Source organism: Neodiprion virginianus, chromosome 2 (assembly GCF_021901495.1).
Source record: "Neodiprion virginianus isolate iyNeoVirg1 chromosome 2, iyNeoVirg1.1, whole genome shotgun sequence".
Classification (NCBI taxonomy): domain Eukaryota; kingdom Metazoa; phylum Arthropoda; class Insecta; order Hymenoptera; family Diprionidae; genus Neodiprion; species Neodiprion virginianus.
In genome coordinates, this window is record NC_060878.1 from 1,227,197 (window position 1) to 1,245,812 (window position 18,616).

The 18,616-nt window shown below is 44.1% G+C and overlaps 1 protein-coding gene across 3 annotated transcripts in view; it reads left to right on the top strand.

Annotated features, from left to right (window-relative positions):
• Nucleotides 1-18,616, top strand: part of LOC124298546 (inhibitory POU protein) — a 38,437-nt gene that overhangs the window by 7,639 nt on the left and 12,182 nt on the right. For all 3 annotated transcript variants that reach the window (XM_046750711.1, XM_046750709.1, XM_046750710.1), the window contains exon 2: nt 16,506-16,562. In XM_046750711.1, the coding sequence (XP_046606667.1) occupies nt 16,506-16,562 (57 nt within the window). The remainder of the gene's footprint in view (nt 1-16,505; nt 16,563-18,616) is intronic.

The following is an 18,616-nucleotide window of genomic DNA, read 5'->3' on the forward strand; positions in this document are numbered from 1 at the left end:
TCGATCACGGGTGGGAAAACCGGGGTCGTAAAATACCGCGACAAGTTTCCGAGATACCTATTTTCGAATCGAAGGGAGGAGGAAACGCGAAAGGAGTGGTGCGAAAATGAAATCGTTAGGATGCCTGACGCGGCATTAGCGGGCCTGTGATAAAAAATTTATACCTCATAGCGATAGGATACTCATCAAATATTATGCTCCTTCCCTGTAACGCCTGTAACAATCGAGGATACGGCTATAGGCCTACAGCCGTTAAAGAGACCGCCGGCTATCAGGACTCGCCGTTTCAGGGGTTCGGGTTATGTCCCGCTTATAGGACGACAGTAATCGTTGGAATTCTAGCGCACGTGCCCGAGGAGTTGTTCGCTGGGTGAAAAAGTGGATAATTAATCACAGCTCGGCGGTTCGGATCCATTTTTTATCCTCTGTCAAATAATTACGACAGCGTTTTTATCACGCATCTTATTTTCAAGCATTTCGTCTTCAATTATCCGCATTATCAGCCTTATCGCCGTTATTATCATGCTTCGGTTTCATTGATTTTTTATCCCGATTTCTCGCCGTTGTCTTCGCATAGAATTACCCGCGACAATTTTATACATTTGACACGTTCCGCCTACGATTTTCAAACTTTTCACCGTCGGTACAAACACGCGACTCGTTGTTGGTCAACTTCTTGTTTTTTACTCTCGTTTTTCTGCATTTATGTATGATTCTCGTTCGTGCAAGTTCTGGAAGTGTGTACAACGAAGTAAAGAGAAATGTAATATTTGATTGGCGCGTTGAATATATTCCGCAAACAACTGTTCAGCAATATACGAATAAGTTTTGAAATCGAGTCGCAAAAGAGAAGCAAACCTGTAAGAAAGCTGCACAGTCATTTTCATTTAGGTATACCAACGCGAAAAGTTTGTTTCATAGTTTCGACGATTGCCAAACGGCTTGGCAAATTACCGAAACAATTATTATGAATTACGAATGCAGAATTGTTGTTCTATACCTGCGTACAAGGTATAATACATTCATGCGTTTGCGTACCTATGTATATAATTATTGAAGGAGAACTGTACCGAAAACCGTTCAACTTTTATTTCTATAAATAAGCGTCGTGGCGAATATCGCGTGCGCGTGCGATACGAGCTCTACTTAAATTATACATCCATTTAACTAATATATAAGAGGGAAACAACCAAGCATCATACTTTCGAGCCCGCAAACGCGCCGCGGGCGGCCCGCAATTTCATCCCTGGGTATAAATTCCAATTTATGCGGGCATTTTACTTAGAGGTAGGTGGATGGGTACCGATCTTCGAAATTATGCCCTCCGATAAATTGCCCCAATTTGGAATTAAAGGCCGCTGCAGAGCTCCGCAAAGCTTAAACAGCCGACAGATTGAATTACCGAAAGTTTCACCCGAATAAATGTACAACGAAGTTGACTCGGCGCCCTCCCGCCCATTTAATTTCTCTCGCTTTCTTTTTCTCCAGTCTCCTTTTCGGTCCCTCGCGCTATCCTGCGGTAACCTCGTTAATAACACCGCAGTTATACACAATGAATACCAACGGAAGGTCTTTTTTTATTCCCTTGTTCGTCGAGACTCTTAGACTCCGGATATAAAAGTTTGTTTTCGGTGTCGTAGGTCAATCAAGAACTAGAGTTTCCATTTTATGTTCAATTTTATTACAATCACAAAAATTTAAATAACAATCATAATACGACCAATTAGAGAAAAAAAATTAATCAATCATCCTCGCATTAAGCACACGTGAAACAAAGAGTGAAATATAAACCAGTCGTAACACAGACATTCAAAAACACAGGTCTGCAACCGAAAAACTGCACAGGTTTTTATACCGTTGCTTACAGATTTTGAGTAACTGATACCGGGAAGAATACTAAAAAAGTTCCATCGCGTCAGGTTTTTTCTTCGACTAGTGTTTGTAGTTTCATTTAGAGCGAGACTCCCGTTTAATTCGAATTCGTGTATCCTATTCTTGATTCAAAAAATTTTATGCAAAAGTGATTTCTGACTTTCATTTAATGTGCATCAGAGTGAGACTCGAGAATAAATACAAACAGGGAAAGAGAAAATGGAAAGCAGGAGCGTCTTCGGAGGCGTATAAAAGAGAAGACGAAAAGGTATCGTAGGCGTAAAGAATGAACACGGAATAATAAATACATTTCTCAAGGAAATTGTTTGTTCAATTTTGTAAGAAATATTGTTTAGTTCATTGTAACGAAATGGTGGTGTTTTTCATTATTGTTATACTTTTTTTTTATGCGAACACCTTGTATTTTGCAAGAACACCGTACGCGATGAAGGAAAATGGAATTAATTTTTGAATTCAGCACACTCGAAAATTTGATAAAGAAAACAAAACATTTTTTTGCAGACCTGCGAATGAACCCGGTAAAATATAGAGCCATATCGTCAGCTACAATAATTGTAAATAATCAGGTTAGGCTTACCATTCCTCTCAAAATACATCCGACTACCAAAAAAGGACTTCAATTTTTTCTTCAAAACATCCATACTGGTATAAAATACACAAACGTGGTTGAAACGTGGCCGTAGAGAAAGGAAAGGAGCAAGGAGAAACGCAAATTAATAATAACAGCAAACCTATAGTGTAGATTAAAAACCCACAAAACATGGCGTCTGTTCACCAACATCGTCATGGTGCCCATAATCTAACTATCGACCCCATTACCGACCTAATAGTTAGACCCTGAATTCCCCTTGCGCCTCGCTGAAGATTTAGGAGAAGACAAAGTTTCGCCTTCTCGTGTCTCGTCTCGAATCGGTTACACTTTTCGGAACATATCGGCTTACCGGTACCATATGCCAGAAGTATACCACTCGAGAGATACGAAAACAGCATCAATCGCCCCCTTTCTCCCGGTTTGCGAAAAGCTTCGAGCTTTTCTTTGCATCAGGGTGAGGGCTTGACAACCATCCCGGCATCCCGTTCGGCCCCGCCAGCATCTTCTTTCTCTCCTCTCTCTGGCCTCTCTTCATCTTTCTCTCCTCTCCTCTCTTTTTCGCCGCGACGCAGTCTCCACAGTCTTTAGTTTATTCATGTTACGTAATAGGATAAAAACCGTCGCAGCGAGCTGAGTGCCTAGATGAGATTACTCGTTCTGGAATGGCCTATATACCGAACATGTGATATATAGGTACATCAAATCGTGCACGGACTTGGAGCTTTATCGCGTCTCCGCCTGTTGACGATTTTTTCTTTTTTTTTTCATTCTTTTTTTATTATTATTTTTTTTTCTCCTTTTGATCCTTTTTTTCCCTTTCTTCGTTTCACTTTCGAACCTTTTTCTTTCCATTTTCACATTTATTTATTCAAACCAATTCGCACGCTTTACGAGCTCGCTCGTCACCTTTCGTTCAACCCATTATGCTGTATACACGTGGTTCACGGATAATCATATAAATCGGCATCACGTTTCTTTTTTAAACTTTGAGAGTGCGCAGCTGCAGATGCGGTCGATTCAAGCTCGTGTGCTTTTGACAAATTTATTCAAACACGCGTGTCGAGTCTCATTGTTACTGTAGTAATAATGGATTATATCCGCGAATGAATATACCTATCGTAGTTGGCACAATAAATTCCGTCAAGTCAAATCAACCAACCGAGTCATTTGAACTGTACGGTTGATTTGCTTAAAAACTTGATAGTTTCAAACGAAGTTTCGTGCTGTAACTGAATATTTTGTTGTCTTTGAAGAATGTAATAATCCGCGGAATGAAATTTGATATTCTTAAATCAATCCCTTTACGTGATTTAGTAAACAAATTGATTTCGTCAATCCAACAGATCTTTGTTTTTTTCGTTCAAACTTATATTGTATTGTTGTTTTCGACTTCCGTCAGTAAGTTTTGAAGGTTTGAAGAAACAAATTAAGTTTCTCACCCTAAACAAATCCACTGCAACTTGTACTTGGTACTTGTTTCGTTGATCTAAGACGGTAGATAAAATTCGATTGACCGTAAATAATTTTTGTTGATAAGAATATATGTGTCAAATGAAACTACAAAGAAAATTGTTTCCATTCAAATAGTTCAATGCATCCATCTACAATCACGAATAGGCTAATAAATTTAGATAGTTTTGAAAGTACGACGATACTTTGATTTCTAATATTTCTCTGCGTCAATTTTGAAAAATATATTGAAAAATCAGTGCCGCAATTCAATTTTCACTCGCAGCTCCATGAGATACTTTGAATCGCGCGACTCTAAGATTGAGGGAGTGTGCATATGTGGATAGACTCGTGTACATATATTTTGTTGCGCGCTGGTATGATTGATGGCCGCAATCACGAAAGACGAGCATTTTCGTGGCACCTGTTTCCTATACGAACGAGCCCCTCCATGCAGTGACAAATGAGCCCCGAGCTTTTCATTCGCCGATCTTAAATCGTTTCTTTTTTTCCCATTTGTTTATTTTATTTCAATAGAACAATCGAGATTCGAAAGCTACTCGCAAATTTCCGAAGTATAGTAAGAGGTTTTTAGGCTTTCCGTTTTTCCGAAATTGAAATGTCTCCTCCGACGTCTGGATACCCGTCCAATGTTCGTTCAACTCCTCCAACTGATTGTTGAATAGCCTGTAAATGGAACGGGTTTCAGGTAATAGAGCGGATGATATTTCCATTAAGTTCCTGAAGCCGATTCGACCGGTCTGCGGGGCTGAACCAATCCCCTACAGCCTCACTCGCTTTCCGTTATCATTAGCTTTTTCGAGTAAAAGAAAAAAACCGCAACTTAAACGTGTCTTCCAATAGCTGACTAAATTTCGTCCAATGACAAAACATGGTCGGATGCAGTCTGATCGCGCAGGTCTGCAAAAAAATATTGTTTTTCCGCTGTACGGGATGCTTTTGATAAATATTCAGTTTTCGAGTTTGCTGAATCCAGAAATTAGTTCCATTTTCCTCCATCGCGTACAGTATTTTTTCAAAATACAAGGTAACTGCATAAAAAAACGCATAAAAATAATTAAAAATACTTATTCTTGAGCCTTACTCTAATAGACATTAAATGGAAGTAGAAAAGCATTTTGCATAGGATTTTTCGAATCAAGAATAGGATATAAAATTTCGAATTAAATGGTAGTCTCACTCTGAAACGTAACCGCAAACACGGGTTGAAGAAAAAACCTGACGTGACGGAACTTTTTGAATATTTTTCCCGGTTTCAGTGGGTGAAAATCTACAAGAAACGGTATAGGAAACCTGTGCAGTTTTTTGGTTGCAGACCTGTGTCATTACGGTAAAATCCATGCATTCGGTTCAATGACCACGAAACTTTGCGACTTAAAGCCGCGGAATGGAAGGTCGAAAAGAAGACACGGAAGTGTCGTTACGCATGAGAATCAGACTGGCAAAAACGAAACAAGGCCACCGAGGCCGCGTGATTATCGATTTCTTTTATAGCGGGGTGGTACACACTTTGTCATGACTCATTAACCACGAAAAGTAAACAGTATCCCACTCGATTCAGCCCCACTTTGTTCTGCCCACCGTCCACACGGGCAGCGGAGGCGGCTTTGTTTGAGTTCAGGTGGACGAACCCGACCCAACCCAGAACGATCCACTCGATGACTTTGCGAATACGACTTGCCCGACAATTTCTTGGCTTCGCCGTTTGTAAAAACCCAAAAGCACGTGATCGGCGCGTAAAGCTGGTAAAGCTCGATATCGCCGTAGGTATTACGATACCAATTATCCGAATACCGTGAATCGTTGGCGAGGCAGCCGACATATGGGGGCAAAAAAATAAGGCACCAATTCTACGGCGTCCCGTGCACGATGCAGAGTATGAGCAGTGGTATGGGTGCACAGCGCTGCTGTCGCGGGTGGAAAAATCTGGGAACAAACATATGTGCGGGGCGATCGTGGCTCGATAATTAACGTCGGAACTGACTGCGTGATGTAGGCTGCTCTCTACCCCCCCCCTGGTAGGACTGGCCATACGTGCGGTATTGTGGGCACTTGTCACGTGATTGCATAATCGATACACGTCCGCTGTCTCCGAAGCACTCTCCTCCTCCATAAAGCCACCTTCACGCACCCGGTGCACCTGTGAGCTTTTCCCTCCCCCCTCGCCAAGCGACCCTCAGGTGGATTATTACGCACCACGTGCCACGGTCTGCAAGAAATATGCACGGACTTTGCAGGGAGCTTGCGCCAATTACAGTCAGGGACGCGAGTCGCGCCAAACGTGCAGCTTAATGATCCAATCCGAGGTCTGAACCGCGTGAGCAGCGAGCATCGCGCTTATATTATCCTCGTGGTGATTTGTCGGGAACTTCCGGTCGAGGTTAGCCAGAGTTTTTCGGAGTTCAGGGCGAGAGTTGAAGAGGTATGTTCATGTACGGGGTGAAGTGGCGAACGTCGTCTCGGAACGAGGGTTCGATCCCTGAAAACTGCTCGGGGTCTTTGGCGACAAGTTGCGAATTATCGAAGATACATACAGGCCTCGCATAATTCAGTGCAACTGGTTACCCCGCTTCCCTTGGTACGTAGGTATGTACGTATATAAATACGAAATGGCCGCGTCGCGGCGGTTACATAATACTTGAAAAATATCGGAAAAGTGATAAACGTCCCTGAAACGCCGAGCATGTCGGACCCTGCAGGTGGATCGAGGACGCCGTAAGCGCGTTCGCGAATGCGATATAAGCTCTTGGATCGATCGTGAGCAGTCCGTAACTTTTGGAAAAAACGAACTTTTTCGAGGCAGCGTGGCTCGACTGCAGACCCAGAGACGATAATTGAATGCCATTCTTTTTCTCACGCCTACAGAAACGGGGATTCAAACACGAGTGCGATTCGATACGCACTGTCGGGTGATTCTGCGTACGGATAATGTAGCCAGTAGCAGACGCTGAGCTCTGGTGCTCGAGCTGTTGTGGAAAGAAGACGTGTAGCGAGTTGTACTCTCTCGATCTTGCAGCCTTGGGAATCGAGGGAAAAGCGGAAAGGAAGGAGGAGGAGGAGGAGGAGGAAAGGAGCTGGAAGGGCAGAGCTCCTCCGCCACCCACATACGGGACGCTGGGGACACATAACGCTCCCCGCTTACATCCAATCGCTCCTGATTTATATTTACTACTCACTTGGCCCTTATTTATTGTTCTTCTCGGAGAAACGCGCGCGCGGTAGAACCTCACATATACGTACCTATACTTATACACACACTGCACCGTTAATTTTATCAAATTGAAAATAATGGCAGGTTCGAGCTTTAACACCGAGTTGAAAGGCACTCAACGAAGCGTCAAACTCTCTCCGCGAGCTGTGAGAGTCCGCGTGGATTGGTTACCGCAATAGCTAATGTCAGAGCTGGCGATGAATAATTTTTTCAGGTACGGAGTTCGTTGTAGAAGTGGGAACTGAAGGGGCTTGTTTATTTACTCTATCACAGTGACGTGGTGTTTTTATTAACGTTGTATCTTCGCACTTTGGAAACATGTTGACCTCGTTTATGCATCGTTTTTCAATAAAATCAAAAGTAGCTTCAAGTTCAACGTTTCACTTATTCGTGACGGAGAATCGATTAATATCCGTCACCATTTTTCCCCGAATGTAAGGTATCGTTGATATAAGTTTTTAACCTCTGTAAAATGAAAAAATGTCCATACCGTAGTGTGAGACGACGCTGGGACGAATGGAACAATGTTCTCTCTCTCAGCAAAAAAAGAAAGAAATCAATTTTGGATGCAACGCAAATGAGTAAAGTATTTTATAGAATATAGAAACGCGGAAAGTTCGAGGCAACGAACAATAATAATCTTGAAAAGTTTTTAATTTCATTCCATTCGAGTCTTCGCCTACCAATAACGTCCAATCCGCCGATGTGTTTCGCTATTTATCCCAGGCATGGAAACTCCATACTCGGTATACATCAAGTACGAATTACTCCATACCGACCGTACCAAAGTCGCCGGCTTCGGTACTAATAATCAAACAATTAAAATCTCTGGAAACGAACCCCGTCGTCGCGGATGGTTATCAAATTAGGCGGACAACGAATGTTACACCATACAACGTCGCTATTTTCTATTTGTCAACATCGCGTTCGGCGCTGCGACAGATTCGCATATCGAGATAAGAACGAAGAAATTAGGAACGAATTGACGGGGGCCGGGTTGTCAGGAAGGAGCGACACCGCCATCACATCCGCTTAATAAGTGGCAGGGCAGTAAGGGACAAGGGTGGCTCGGTCACGCAATTCGGTGTGCCGGAGCCGGTGGAACAAGCAGCGGCACTCCACTCCACTTCGCCTCGCTTCAATTTATTCCGGGGAAACACACACGTCCAGAGGCGCAACATCACCCAGTCACCGTATGTGCGTGGTTCCCGCAGGTAAAAAGGGGATACACGCACGGCACATGCCCATCCTTCCGACCCTGCGGTTTCGTGCCCGAGTGGGTGTTCTTCGAGGGTGGCGATCCCGCGGGTAGTTGCCGGCCGTATTACTTCCGTTTAGAGTCCGCCGTGGTTTAACTCTCTTTATTATTATTAGCATCGTCGTTAATAATGTTCTCGTTATAGCTACTCACCCGCGTTGCAACGCTGCTATTGTCGTTACACTCGTTTCATTTTATACCTCTCCGTGTGGATAATACTGCGCAGAAACGGTTTCGAACTCGTCTCAGACGATCCGTACTTGATGTATCCTGCGTACGGAGTTTTCATACCTGGGAAAAGTAGCGAAGGACGTCTGCAGATTGGACGTTATTGGTAGGCGAAGACTCGAATGGAATCAAATTGAAAACTTTTCAAGATTGTTATTGAGTCAGTTGGTTCCGTTGCCTCGAACTTTTCGCGTATCTGTATTCTATCAAATACTTTACTCATTTGCGTTGCATCCAAAATTGATTTCCCTTTTTTTTCAGAGACAATTACTCCATTCATCCCAGCATCGTCCCGCACTGCGGTATGGACATTTTTTCATTTTACAAAGCTTGATAATTCATATCTTTGATCTATAATGGTACCTGGATTGATTGACACAGCGATACTTTACATTCGGGAAAAAATGGTAACGGAAATCAATCGAGTCTCCGTCACGAATAAGTGAAACGTTGAACTTGAAGCTATTTTTGGTTTTATTGAAAAATGATGTATAAACGAGGTAAATATGTTTCGACATTGCGACGATACAACGTTAATCAAAATACCATGCAACTGTGACAGAGTAAATAAACAACCCCCTTCCGTTCTCACTTCTATAACGAACCCCATGTACCTGAAAAAAGTACAAGTCGCCGGGTCTGTCTCCGAATCTGCGCGGATCCGAGTCTATTCGAAAGGATAAATCTTCCCCGACTGCCGATGGTTCATCGACATTCAGACCGTTTGTCGATCGCGATTGGGCGAGTAGGTATCGAATCTATGCCCGTGCGACCGTAGCTCGTATAACCCATACCGCTGATGGTGGCGGCCGCGTAATGCCGCGTGAGCCGAGGGGGCAGACAGGAAATAAACGTAAGTGTATAATTACAATAATACTCGTGGGGTTTTCCCCACCTTGGTATACCCGCCCCATCGCAGGCAGGTTTCCCGGCGTCCCTTTCCCTCTCTTGAGCGAGTTTAGCCGAGGGGAGGACGAGCGACGAGTGGAATTTAACGAGTTCTAAATTCACGAGGGGCACGCGAGCTACGCACTCGACGCATCTGTGTTTGTTTGTAAGTCGTATGCAGTGTGTGTTGTGTATGTATGTCACACCTTAGCGAGTGCACCCGCTTCTATTTAGCGCCACAACGACATGTGATCCATGAATATCGTTCCATTTAATTTACTCGACGGGATATTTTCCTTGTTTTGATTCCCTTCTTTCTCCTCTCCACTTATCACCTACGATTGATGTTCGTAATAGAGAGTACTTTTACGTAATTCAAGATTGGACGATTCATCTTGGCTGAGAAATTGGTAAATTTGAAAAGAAGAGGTAAAAAAAAGATATTGTCTTCGTGGTAAAGAAAGTTGATTGGTCGTCGGTATAAACTAGTACCTCTGTTCATTCGCACAAAGAAGTGTGAATGTAAAAGATCATCTGCACAATTGTTTCCTTTCCTTATCGTCTTAAAACTCTCCACCTCGAAGTTCTTGTCGACACTGGGAAATAAGATGCAAAAATTTTTCCGAAGATAAATATGTATGAGATACCAGATGTGGAACGTTTGTACGTAGGTAAACCGGAGGAGGAGGGATTGTAAGAGTAAAAGACATAGGAAAAGAATAGTGTATAAGGAAGAAGAAAAGAGACAAGCTGAAAGAAGTAAAAGAAAAACTTGGAAACTCGACGTTTAACAGTTCGGTCACGCTTCGACGAGCACGCCGCTCGCTTTCGAACGTTGACTCTCTATATATTACATATACTTCATCCTTTCCAACCGGTAGGAGAGAAATACGCCTGCGCATGAAGCGCACGTATGCATGCGTCAGTAAGAAGTTCCACGCTCCGCCCCGTCGTAACAACCCCTATAAAGAGAGAAGGAGAATGAAATAAGACGTTGCCATTATCTGCTAACCGTGCCGAAGAAGAAGAAGACGACGATGAGGAATGACGAAGCGATCCAAAGTTTTCCTTGACCCATTTGGAAGTGATATCGTCGTCGTTTGGTCATCAACACGTTTCCGGACGCGTATATCTTGACACGGAATGAAGTGCTCATTGTCAGGGTTGGGTATTCGATTATCTCAACGATGGCTGGCCTCACGCTCGAATGGACGGAAACACCTGCGTGTACCCGGGACAAATATCCTGTCTAGTTCACAGAGGTCTAGGCGAAGCGGGCGTAGCAGGTACGCGGTTGCAGGTTGTCCGACATTGTGCAAACAGACACACGTGCTTTCTGGTTTGACACGCGTTCACTAATCGACTCGCAGCGAAGCACGCGTGGAAAGAAAATTGTGCTAGACACTGGAAACGACCGAGAAACCGATCGTTCGACTCGACTCGTTGTCAATTAAGACCCCAGACTGAGCCCCGAGCTTAATGGGGGGTGGATTACAATTGCAGTGAAACACAAGACGGTATGATAATTATAATTCAACCCCTTCATAGTCCGCTCGACGTGCAATTAGGCGGCTGAATCGGTCGGACAAATCGACGTTTCAATTTTCGTAAATGTCCTCCCTGGCTCTCCCCTCGCGTCGTCTTCCCGGGTGTATCCTGTGGGACCCGAAGTGGCTGATGATCGTGAAGGACGTTACACGAGAGTGCGATCATCCCTGCCAGACTACACCAGGGAAAGGATGAACTCTGGGAATTGCACTCGGGTGTCGACGCCACGTGTCGGCACGTGTGTCGCCGCGTGACCAACCTGTTATACACTATTTGCGATAGTCGCCCGCCCTTAAGTGTATTACCTACTTGTCCAATTACACCCCTGCATCCCCCCCCTAACTTATACATCGCGTCGTACTTTTTAACGTCCCCCTCGCCGTCCGTCTCCGTCTCTCATTTCTCTTCTCGCCAAGGGTAACGAACCGTTGCCCGCGTTATTGCAGTCTTCTCAAACAACCTCCAATGGCACATGGAAAGCAAAATATTGTAGACTTTACATCTCCTGTGATGAATATATTGACAACACGTTTTTAGAAATCCGATAGTAAGAGTTAGAATACCAATAGCAAGAGTTACAACACGCTTAAGTACAAGATCTGCCGCAATCGATGTAGATTTGACTCCGAGAAATGGCTGTTCATACATTCACCAGAGGAGATGTAAAATCTGCATCATTTACATTTTTTCGGTGCATTATCTGCATTCGAATTGTTATGCCAAGGCGAGTTGGAAATCAGCGAGTATAGGCCGATGCAGTGTGTGTTGACTTTATTGACGTTGAACGTAAGGTACCTATACCCATTGTGCTCAGACTGTTGAGGGATCACGTCAAAGACGGTTGCCTACTTATGCATGATGTTTGCCAGGTACGGTAGCGCGTCAAAGGTACAGAGCATAAAGTATCGTCGGTCACGTGGTAACGTATACCGAGTAAATCCAATTCGAGGCCATCAATATTTGCGCCATAGGCAGTATTTGCACCCTTATTTTTCAAACGTCGGAAGAGCGTCGTGGTTACAACTCGTCTCGTTGGACTCATTTTATTTACTTGCAACGTTCGCGACTCTTGCTCCGGCGTTACTCAACGTCAAAATACCCCCCGCATCGTATGACCCGTCCTACTTTCGGCGGGATCCGCAAGTTACGCATGCACGTAAATACAACGTTACACGAGGGGGAGCGACGATCGCGAGTAAGCATGGCGTGAGAGTTGTTGAATCGCGACTATTTCACGGCCACCGTTACGTGACATTTCGACCGGTGTCCGCAGGCGCAAACGCGGTCCGGTCGACGCCGTGCGGGAGATGAAAGCCGCTCGTGAATAAATAACGGGGTAAAACCGGGCGGAACACGGCCGACTACCGACCCACTAATTCGTCACCTCTGACGGCCTGCGGCCGACGCGAGCTGCACAATAACTGTCTGCACCCAGGCAGGTGCAGTTTCTTGATTCCGCAAGCTTTTCCATTTACTCTCGACCTCTGTCTCTGCCGGATGAATAACAAGGTCTTTCGTCGAGAATCAACTACATGAAACGCGTCACCGACACCCATACTGGTACACAGTCAGACCTTCATTGGTTTGTTGCTCTTCGACGCGAGGCAGAAGCCGCGAACAGTGAATGTATACCACGAAGGTCTTGGCACGGTAAGTACCAAGGCGTACGTATGCGTATACCTTTCGTAGGCACGTTGTGGCTACAATATGGCCAATAAACTGCGGAGAGAAGAGCACCACCTCACCTCCTACGCTCTGGTGGACTGTAAAGATGATCCGAGCAGCGGATATAATTGCTTTTCGACTATCGCTCTAGACCCTTCGTCTCTCCCGGGGAAGAGTTAACTGCACCGCGCGAATAAGCTCTGCACCTTTTAGGGATTCATTGGAATGGTCTTCTCACAGCCAGAGATAAGAATCAATTTTTCGTCTTTAAAAGCATGCGCAACATTCGAAATTCCTAGATCATGGTGTTGGAGCCAGCGTAGCGCGAATATTTATCCAAGCTTGATACCTGTCTCCTCTATTGACTGTTTGATTCGCTTGGACTCCAGATTTGACAGTTTGCCGGTAATGTGAACTATACAACCAGACCAGAGATAATGCGTTATTCATCATGAGAGTGAACTGTAAGTACTCGTGTCATACGTGCACCAGCGGATTTCGCACCCTGAGTCCCAGCCGTCGCTTTTCCCGAAGATGCAAAGTCATGACTCGATTGTTGTGGTTGAAGACTTGGAATTTTAACCCGAGTCGAAAGCGTTCCGAGGTAAGTCTGCCTACAGGCTACAACTGCAGACAGGATGCGTCTGTACTTCCGCATTTGACTGCGAGTCTGAAATCAGAATCTGCATTGTTCGAAGTCTGTTGTCGGGTGGCAAAATGTTGATGCCAAGGAAGACCTGTATCGAAGTCTTGGGATGAGAAGTCTTCAGACAGAGTATTATCGAATTCCTCCAAACGAAGACAACGCTACTACGGAGTAGACCGACGGTCGCTGAACAGCGGTATCCGAAAGTGACGAGTTTCGTTGACTCGGAGAAGAGAAGAATCGGAGAGTCGGACCCACCGGAAGGATGAGAAAATGGAAGAATTACGGCGAGAGGCGCGAGAGGTGAAGCCGTGGAGCGAGGAGGGAGGAAAGGGGACGAAGAGGAAGAGGAGGAGGGAATGGCGGCCGGGTGGATGGCGTGGATCGATGAGGCGAACCCGAGGATCTGATTGGCGGGCGGCAGGGGCGGACTGTGTGGGAGTGAAGCGGAGCCAATCAGGGCCGCTTTATTGAGCGAACCTCGCGTCTTTTAAGTGAGGTTACGAAATCACTGATTTTTACTTGAAGTTTTACCAAACCGCCACCGTCGTCGTCGTCGTCGTCGTGTAGATCGCTTCTCGATCGTTCGGTCTATCTCGTATATGGTGCCTGTGGTGGTTGCCGAATCCCCTCGATCAGCCCTCCACATCCCTCGCAGCCTCCTCCTCCCGGCAATCCCTCTTCGTCAATCCTCCGACCAATCAAATCGCTCCGACGAAACGTGCGAACCAATTCGACAAAGCTCAAAAAGAACTCTAGATACAGGTATACACGCATGCTGCAGTGAAGGATGGATGTCGGGGGATGCGTTGTACACCTTGTATGCGTGAACAGGAATGATCGAACTTCATCGATATATAACACTGGTCTGCAACCAAAAAACTGCACAGGTTTTTTATACCGTTTCTTATAGATTTGCAATCACCGAAACCGGAAAAAATACTCAAAAAAGTTCCATCAAGTTAGGTTTTTTCTTCAACACGTGTTTGTCGTTACGTTTAAAGTGAAATTCCCGTGTAATCTGGTATCCTATACTTGATCCAAAAAATCCTATGCAAAAGTGATTTCCTACTTTCATTTAATATGTATTAGAGTGAGACGCGAGAATAAATACAAACAGGAAAAGAGAAAATGGAAAGCGGATGCGTCTTCGGAGGCGTATCAAAGAGAAGAAGAAAAGGTTTCGTATGCGAAAAGAATGAACACGGAATGTTAAACACACTTCGTAACGAAATTGCTCGTTTGATTTTTTGAGAAATATTGTATAGTTCGCTGTAATGAAATGATGGTGGTTTTCATTATTGTTATAGTTTTTTGTACGAAAATACCTCGTATTTTGCAAGAATACTGTACGTGATGGAGAGAAATGGAAATCATTTTTGCACATCCCATGCAGCCGAAAAAAAAATTAATTTTTTTTGCAGACCTGCGTTATCTAAAAACGTGGTCGACTGCAACAGCTTCTTTATAGAAGCTTAGCAAAATTCGCATACCTGCTTATTGAATTCCGTTAGAATATCACGTCGATTTCCGAAAAACCCGTTCATAATTCCAATTACGCATCAAAATCTCAGCAACTCAAACTGATTGTTACTCTTGCACAATTATTATTTTTCCATCTCTGTGCAATCGGGCTGCAAGAAAATCATCGGCAAAGAGTTAAGAGAAGAAGGAAAAGGGTGTCGTAAGAAGCAGACGTTGCTTCTATACACGCGTTAATACAGCTGCCCGTGGAGCAAAGCTGGGAGTCGGAATATTGCATTAGAAAACTTGATGAATTCTCTTTACTCTGGGCTCTCAGTTGCCAGCTATCTGGCTTCTCAGGGGGCTTTGTTTTTATCCTGAAATAATGATGAGATTCGCCTGGAACCGAAATATCTCGGGCCGCAGCGGCGCCCTGCGCCTGATATCCGCTGATATAAAACCTTAATCTGCATTTGACGAGTCTCCAGAATCGACGATCTCCGTTCCTATTTACAAACGATTACAACACGCGTTTTGATACGGAACTTTGGCAAAAAAAAAAATTGTAAAATTTCCTTCTCTTTTCACCCCGGACGCAAAAATGCGAACAGGCTAATTGTGTGCCTGAATAAAATAAAAGAGTTGACGCACGTAACAACGTCGGGGAAGAAGAGAGGCGAGGGAGGGTGGGTCACAGGTTTGCAGCATAATAAAACGCGTGCAGGGATGGACCCCGAACTCGCCTCAGAGTCTCCAACTCCGTCAGGCAAGGCTCATTTGTTATTAAAGCCCAGGAGTGCGACGAGCGAGCGAGGACTTTGAACACGATTTCACACTTTGACTCGTCGCCCCCGGTAAATCTTCGTAATTATAAGTTAAACTTTGGCGGGGAAAATAAGAAGAACAAGACTGAAGAAGAAGAAGAAGAAGAAGAAGAAGAAGAACAAGAAGAAGAGGATACTCGCCGACTGAGCCTTGCTTACACTCCCTTGGTCACAACCCACGGAATTTAACTTTACTTAGGCTCTGAAGTAATTTCACCTCTAGCGTAATACTAACCGATTTTACTCAAAGTTGAAAATAAATGTAACTGTAACTTTGCTAGATTTATCGGTGAATTTTTTTTTCTCTCAATTATTTCGGGGGGTAAACTTGACTCGATTGGTTTCCAGGTTTTCCTTCTGTGGGATCTAACTGCGAACAGTATAATACTGTACAATTGATGATAATTTATAACGGTATATAATTGACCACAAAATATTGCCAAAGTTTTGTCTAACAATTTGTATTTGTCACACAGAGGAGCGCAATTAGGGATATGAAAGCGGAGTGAGAAAATTGATTCGTATCTTACGAGCTGGTCGAGATGATAATCTTGAGAGAAAGGATTGAGGTGAGAATCGCTGTAGGTACTACGGTATAAATTAATCTACACCGATAGAAGTGGATCTAGCCATTTCGGGGTTATATATTGTCGACGTCCACGCAAGCTCGCATCACGCGAGCTTTCGGCCGAATCTTGAAACGGAGGCATTATTGCAGCTGTTTTAGTTGCAGAGAATTTTTCGAGAACTGCATAATTCTCCATCTACATCGTTATCTTGAGAATGCTGAAAAAGAATTTTCTTCCTGTGTGTTTCAGAGTCGAATACTGGAGGACGCGTCGATAATGTGCAATTCCTGGTCACCGCGACACAACGTGAGTATATTTATCGTAACTCTCACGAATGTAATTCTACAACTCGGAAAAAAATCTCCCACACTGTTAAAATTTATTGTAAATTTACTACACATTTACTGTGCAACAGAGTTGTCGATTTACGAAATCAGGTTGCATATTTACAAATTCGATGCAGCGACGTATTTACAACGAAAATTCTTGATTTTATTAAAACTGATAGGAAAAATACAAAAAAGTCATTTGAATTTACTAAATTGTTTAGTACATTCATTGTATTTGTAAATTGAATAAGGGATAAGTGTGTGGTGAATACACTGTTCCGTATCCAAATAAAACTTCCAATACAGTATAGAAAGTTCCGTACGGAAACTTTTAACGATGCAGTTTTCTCAACTTTTCTTTGAGAAGTGCCTATCATTTTTTGATGCAAACGAGTCGCAGCTTCGGCTTCATAATAAATTCAGACGAGTCGACTTTATGCAGGTATTAATAAAAAGGGGACTTGGCAGCGTAGAAGGTTTAAAATCATACCTATTTTTTGAATTAAAAAAAAAAAAAATGAAAATACGTGAAGCAATTTGAGTTTGAGGACTTTATTATTCATAGGTTCAAGAACGTTTCAGAATTTCTTCATTGAAGTTAATAACAAAATGGCAGCATGGCGCGTATATCACCCCTCAATCGAGTCTGGCACTGATGTTTGCAACTTGAATTGTTTATCCAATGAGTAGACGGAAAACGTGGCTACGTCGGGCGAAGAATTTCTGACCTCTTTCTGTTTTTCGCACTACACTTTTGCCGCGCCTCGAGGTTTATAATTCGCAAAGGCTTTAAGCACGACGGGACGTGGGGGAAAATTGACGACGGCGAGGAAGCTGCAGTATAGCGGGCTCCTGAATTTCGAGTCGATTAGCAGAGACGGGGGGCTTTCTCTCCGATTGGTCGGGACGCGGTTCTAGTCCAGGGGCTGAGAGCTATAAAGGGGAAGAGAGAGCCAAGATGCTTTTAACGGGCTTCGAGCCACCCCGTCATATTCATGCTCCGGGAACCCGCGTAATCCCTTCCGCCCCCGCCCGCCTCGCAGGTACGAGCGCCATTTTCGCCTGGGACAAATTTAGAAGTAAATAAATATAAACGAACGAACATTACGAACCAATACTCGATCTTTCGTTCTCTCGAACTCTCCCTGATTATCCGCCGCCGCGATATATGTTTCTCGATGATAGACGTCTGTAAACGACGCCAGCGACACGAGCCTGACATAAAACTGCAGCTAACTCGCGGTTACGGTTATGGTCGGGAGGTAAATTGATTATTTAGATACACGATAACGCCAGGAGTATAAGGTACGGGCCAAGTTGAGTGCCGTAAAAAGAGCCAAGTGTCACTTAGCCGCAGCCCGCGGACTTGAGGATCGGATAGTTCTCTTCTTTTCATATACTCAGCCGCGTCTTTCGCTTCGTCCGAAGCGAGCGGCTCGGCGACGTGAAGAGAAAACGCGGCAGGCATTGTCTATTTCAATTCTGTCGCTATGACCCATTTGCTGTGCGCCAGACCAATAACGCAAACCTGATTTATGCCGCTCGGCTCAGACTCGGCTGGGACGGATTATACAAAATTCACCATCCGATGTAAATAATGAGTGACGTGTGCCCCAGATCATTGAGGCAATGGTGCAAAATGACCAGACACGCCTCGCTTCTCGATGTAGGAGAGAACGGTGCTAGTTAATTGTCACACTTTTTGCTCTCCGAGTTTTAGGTTTTTTTGAGGCAATGTGGATGGATCGTTTGCGCGACTGGAGAAATTTCGTCGTTGTTCCGAAGCAAGTCTGAATATAGTTTTTCGAATTAAAAAAAAAAAAAAAGAAATCACGGAGTGTGATGCCAAGTATTTTAAATGACGAACACTGGTAAAAAATTATGAATACTTTTTTTCGCACCTTTGTTTTCTTGTTTTCATGTGAGAACCTCAAGTTGTGAATGTCTATTTTTAAGTAATAATTCCTTTCTCCGTCCTGGATACCACGAAACAGTCGACCTAGACTCCGAAAACTCCGAGAATCCCGAAAA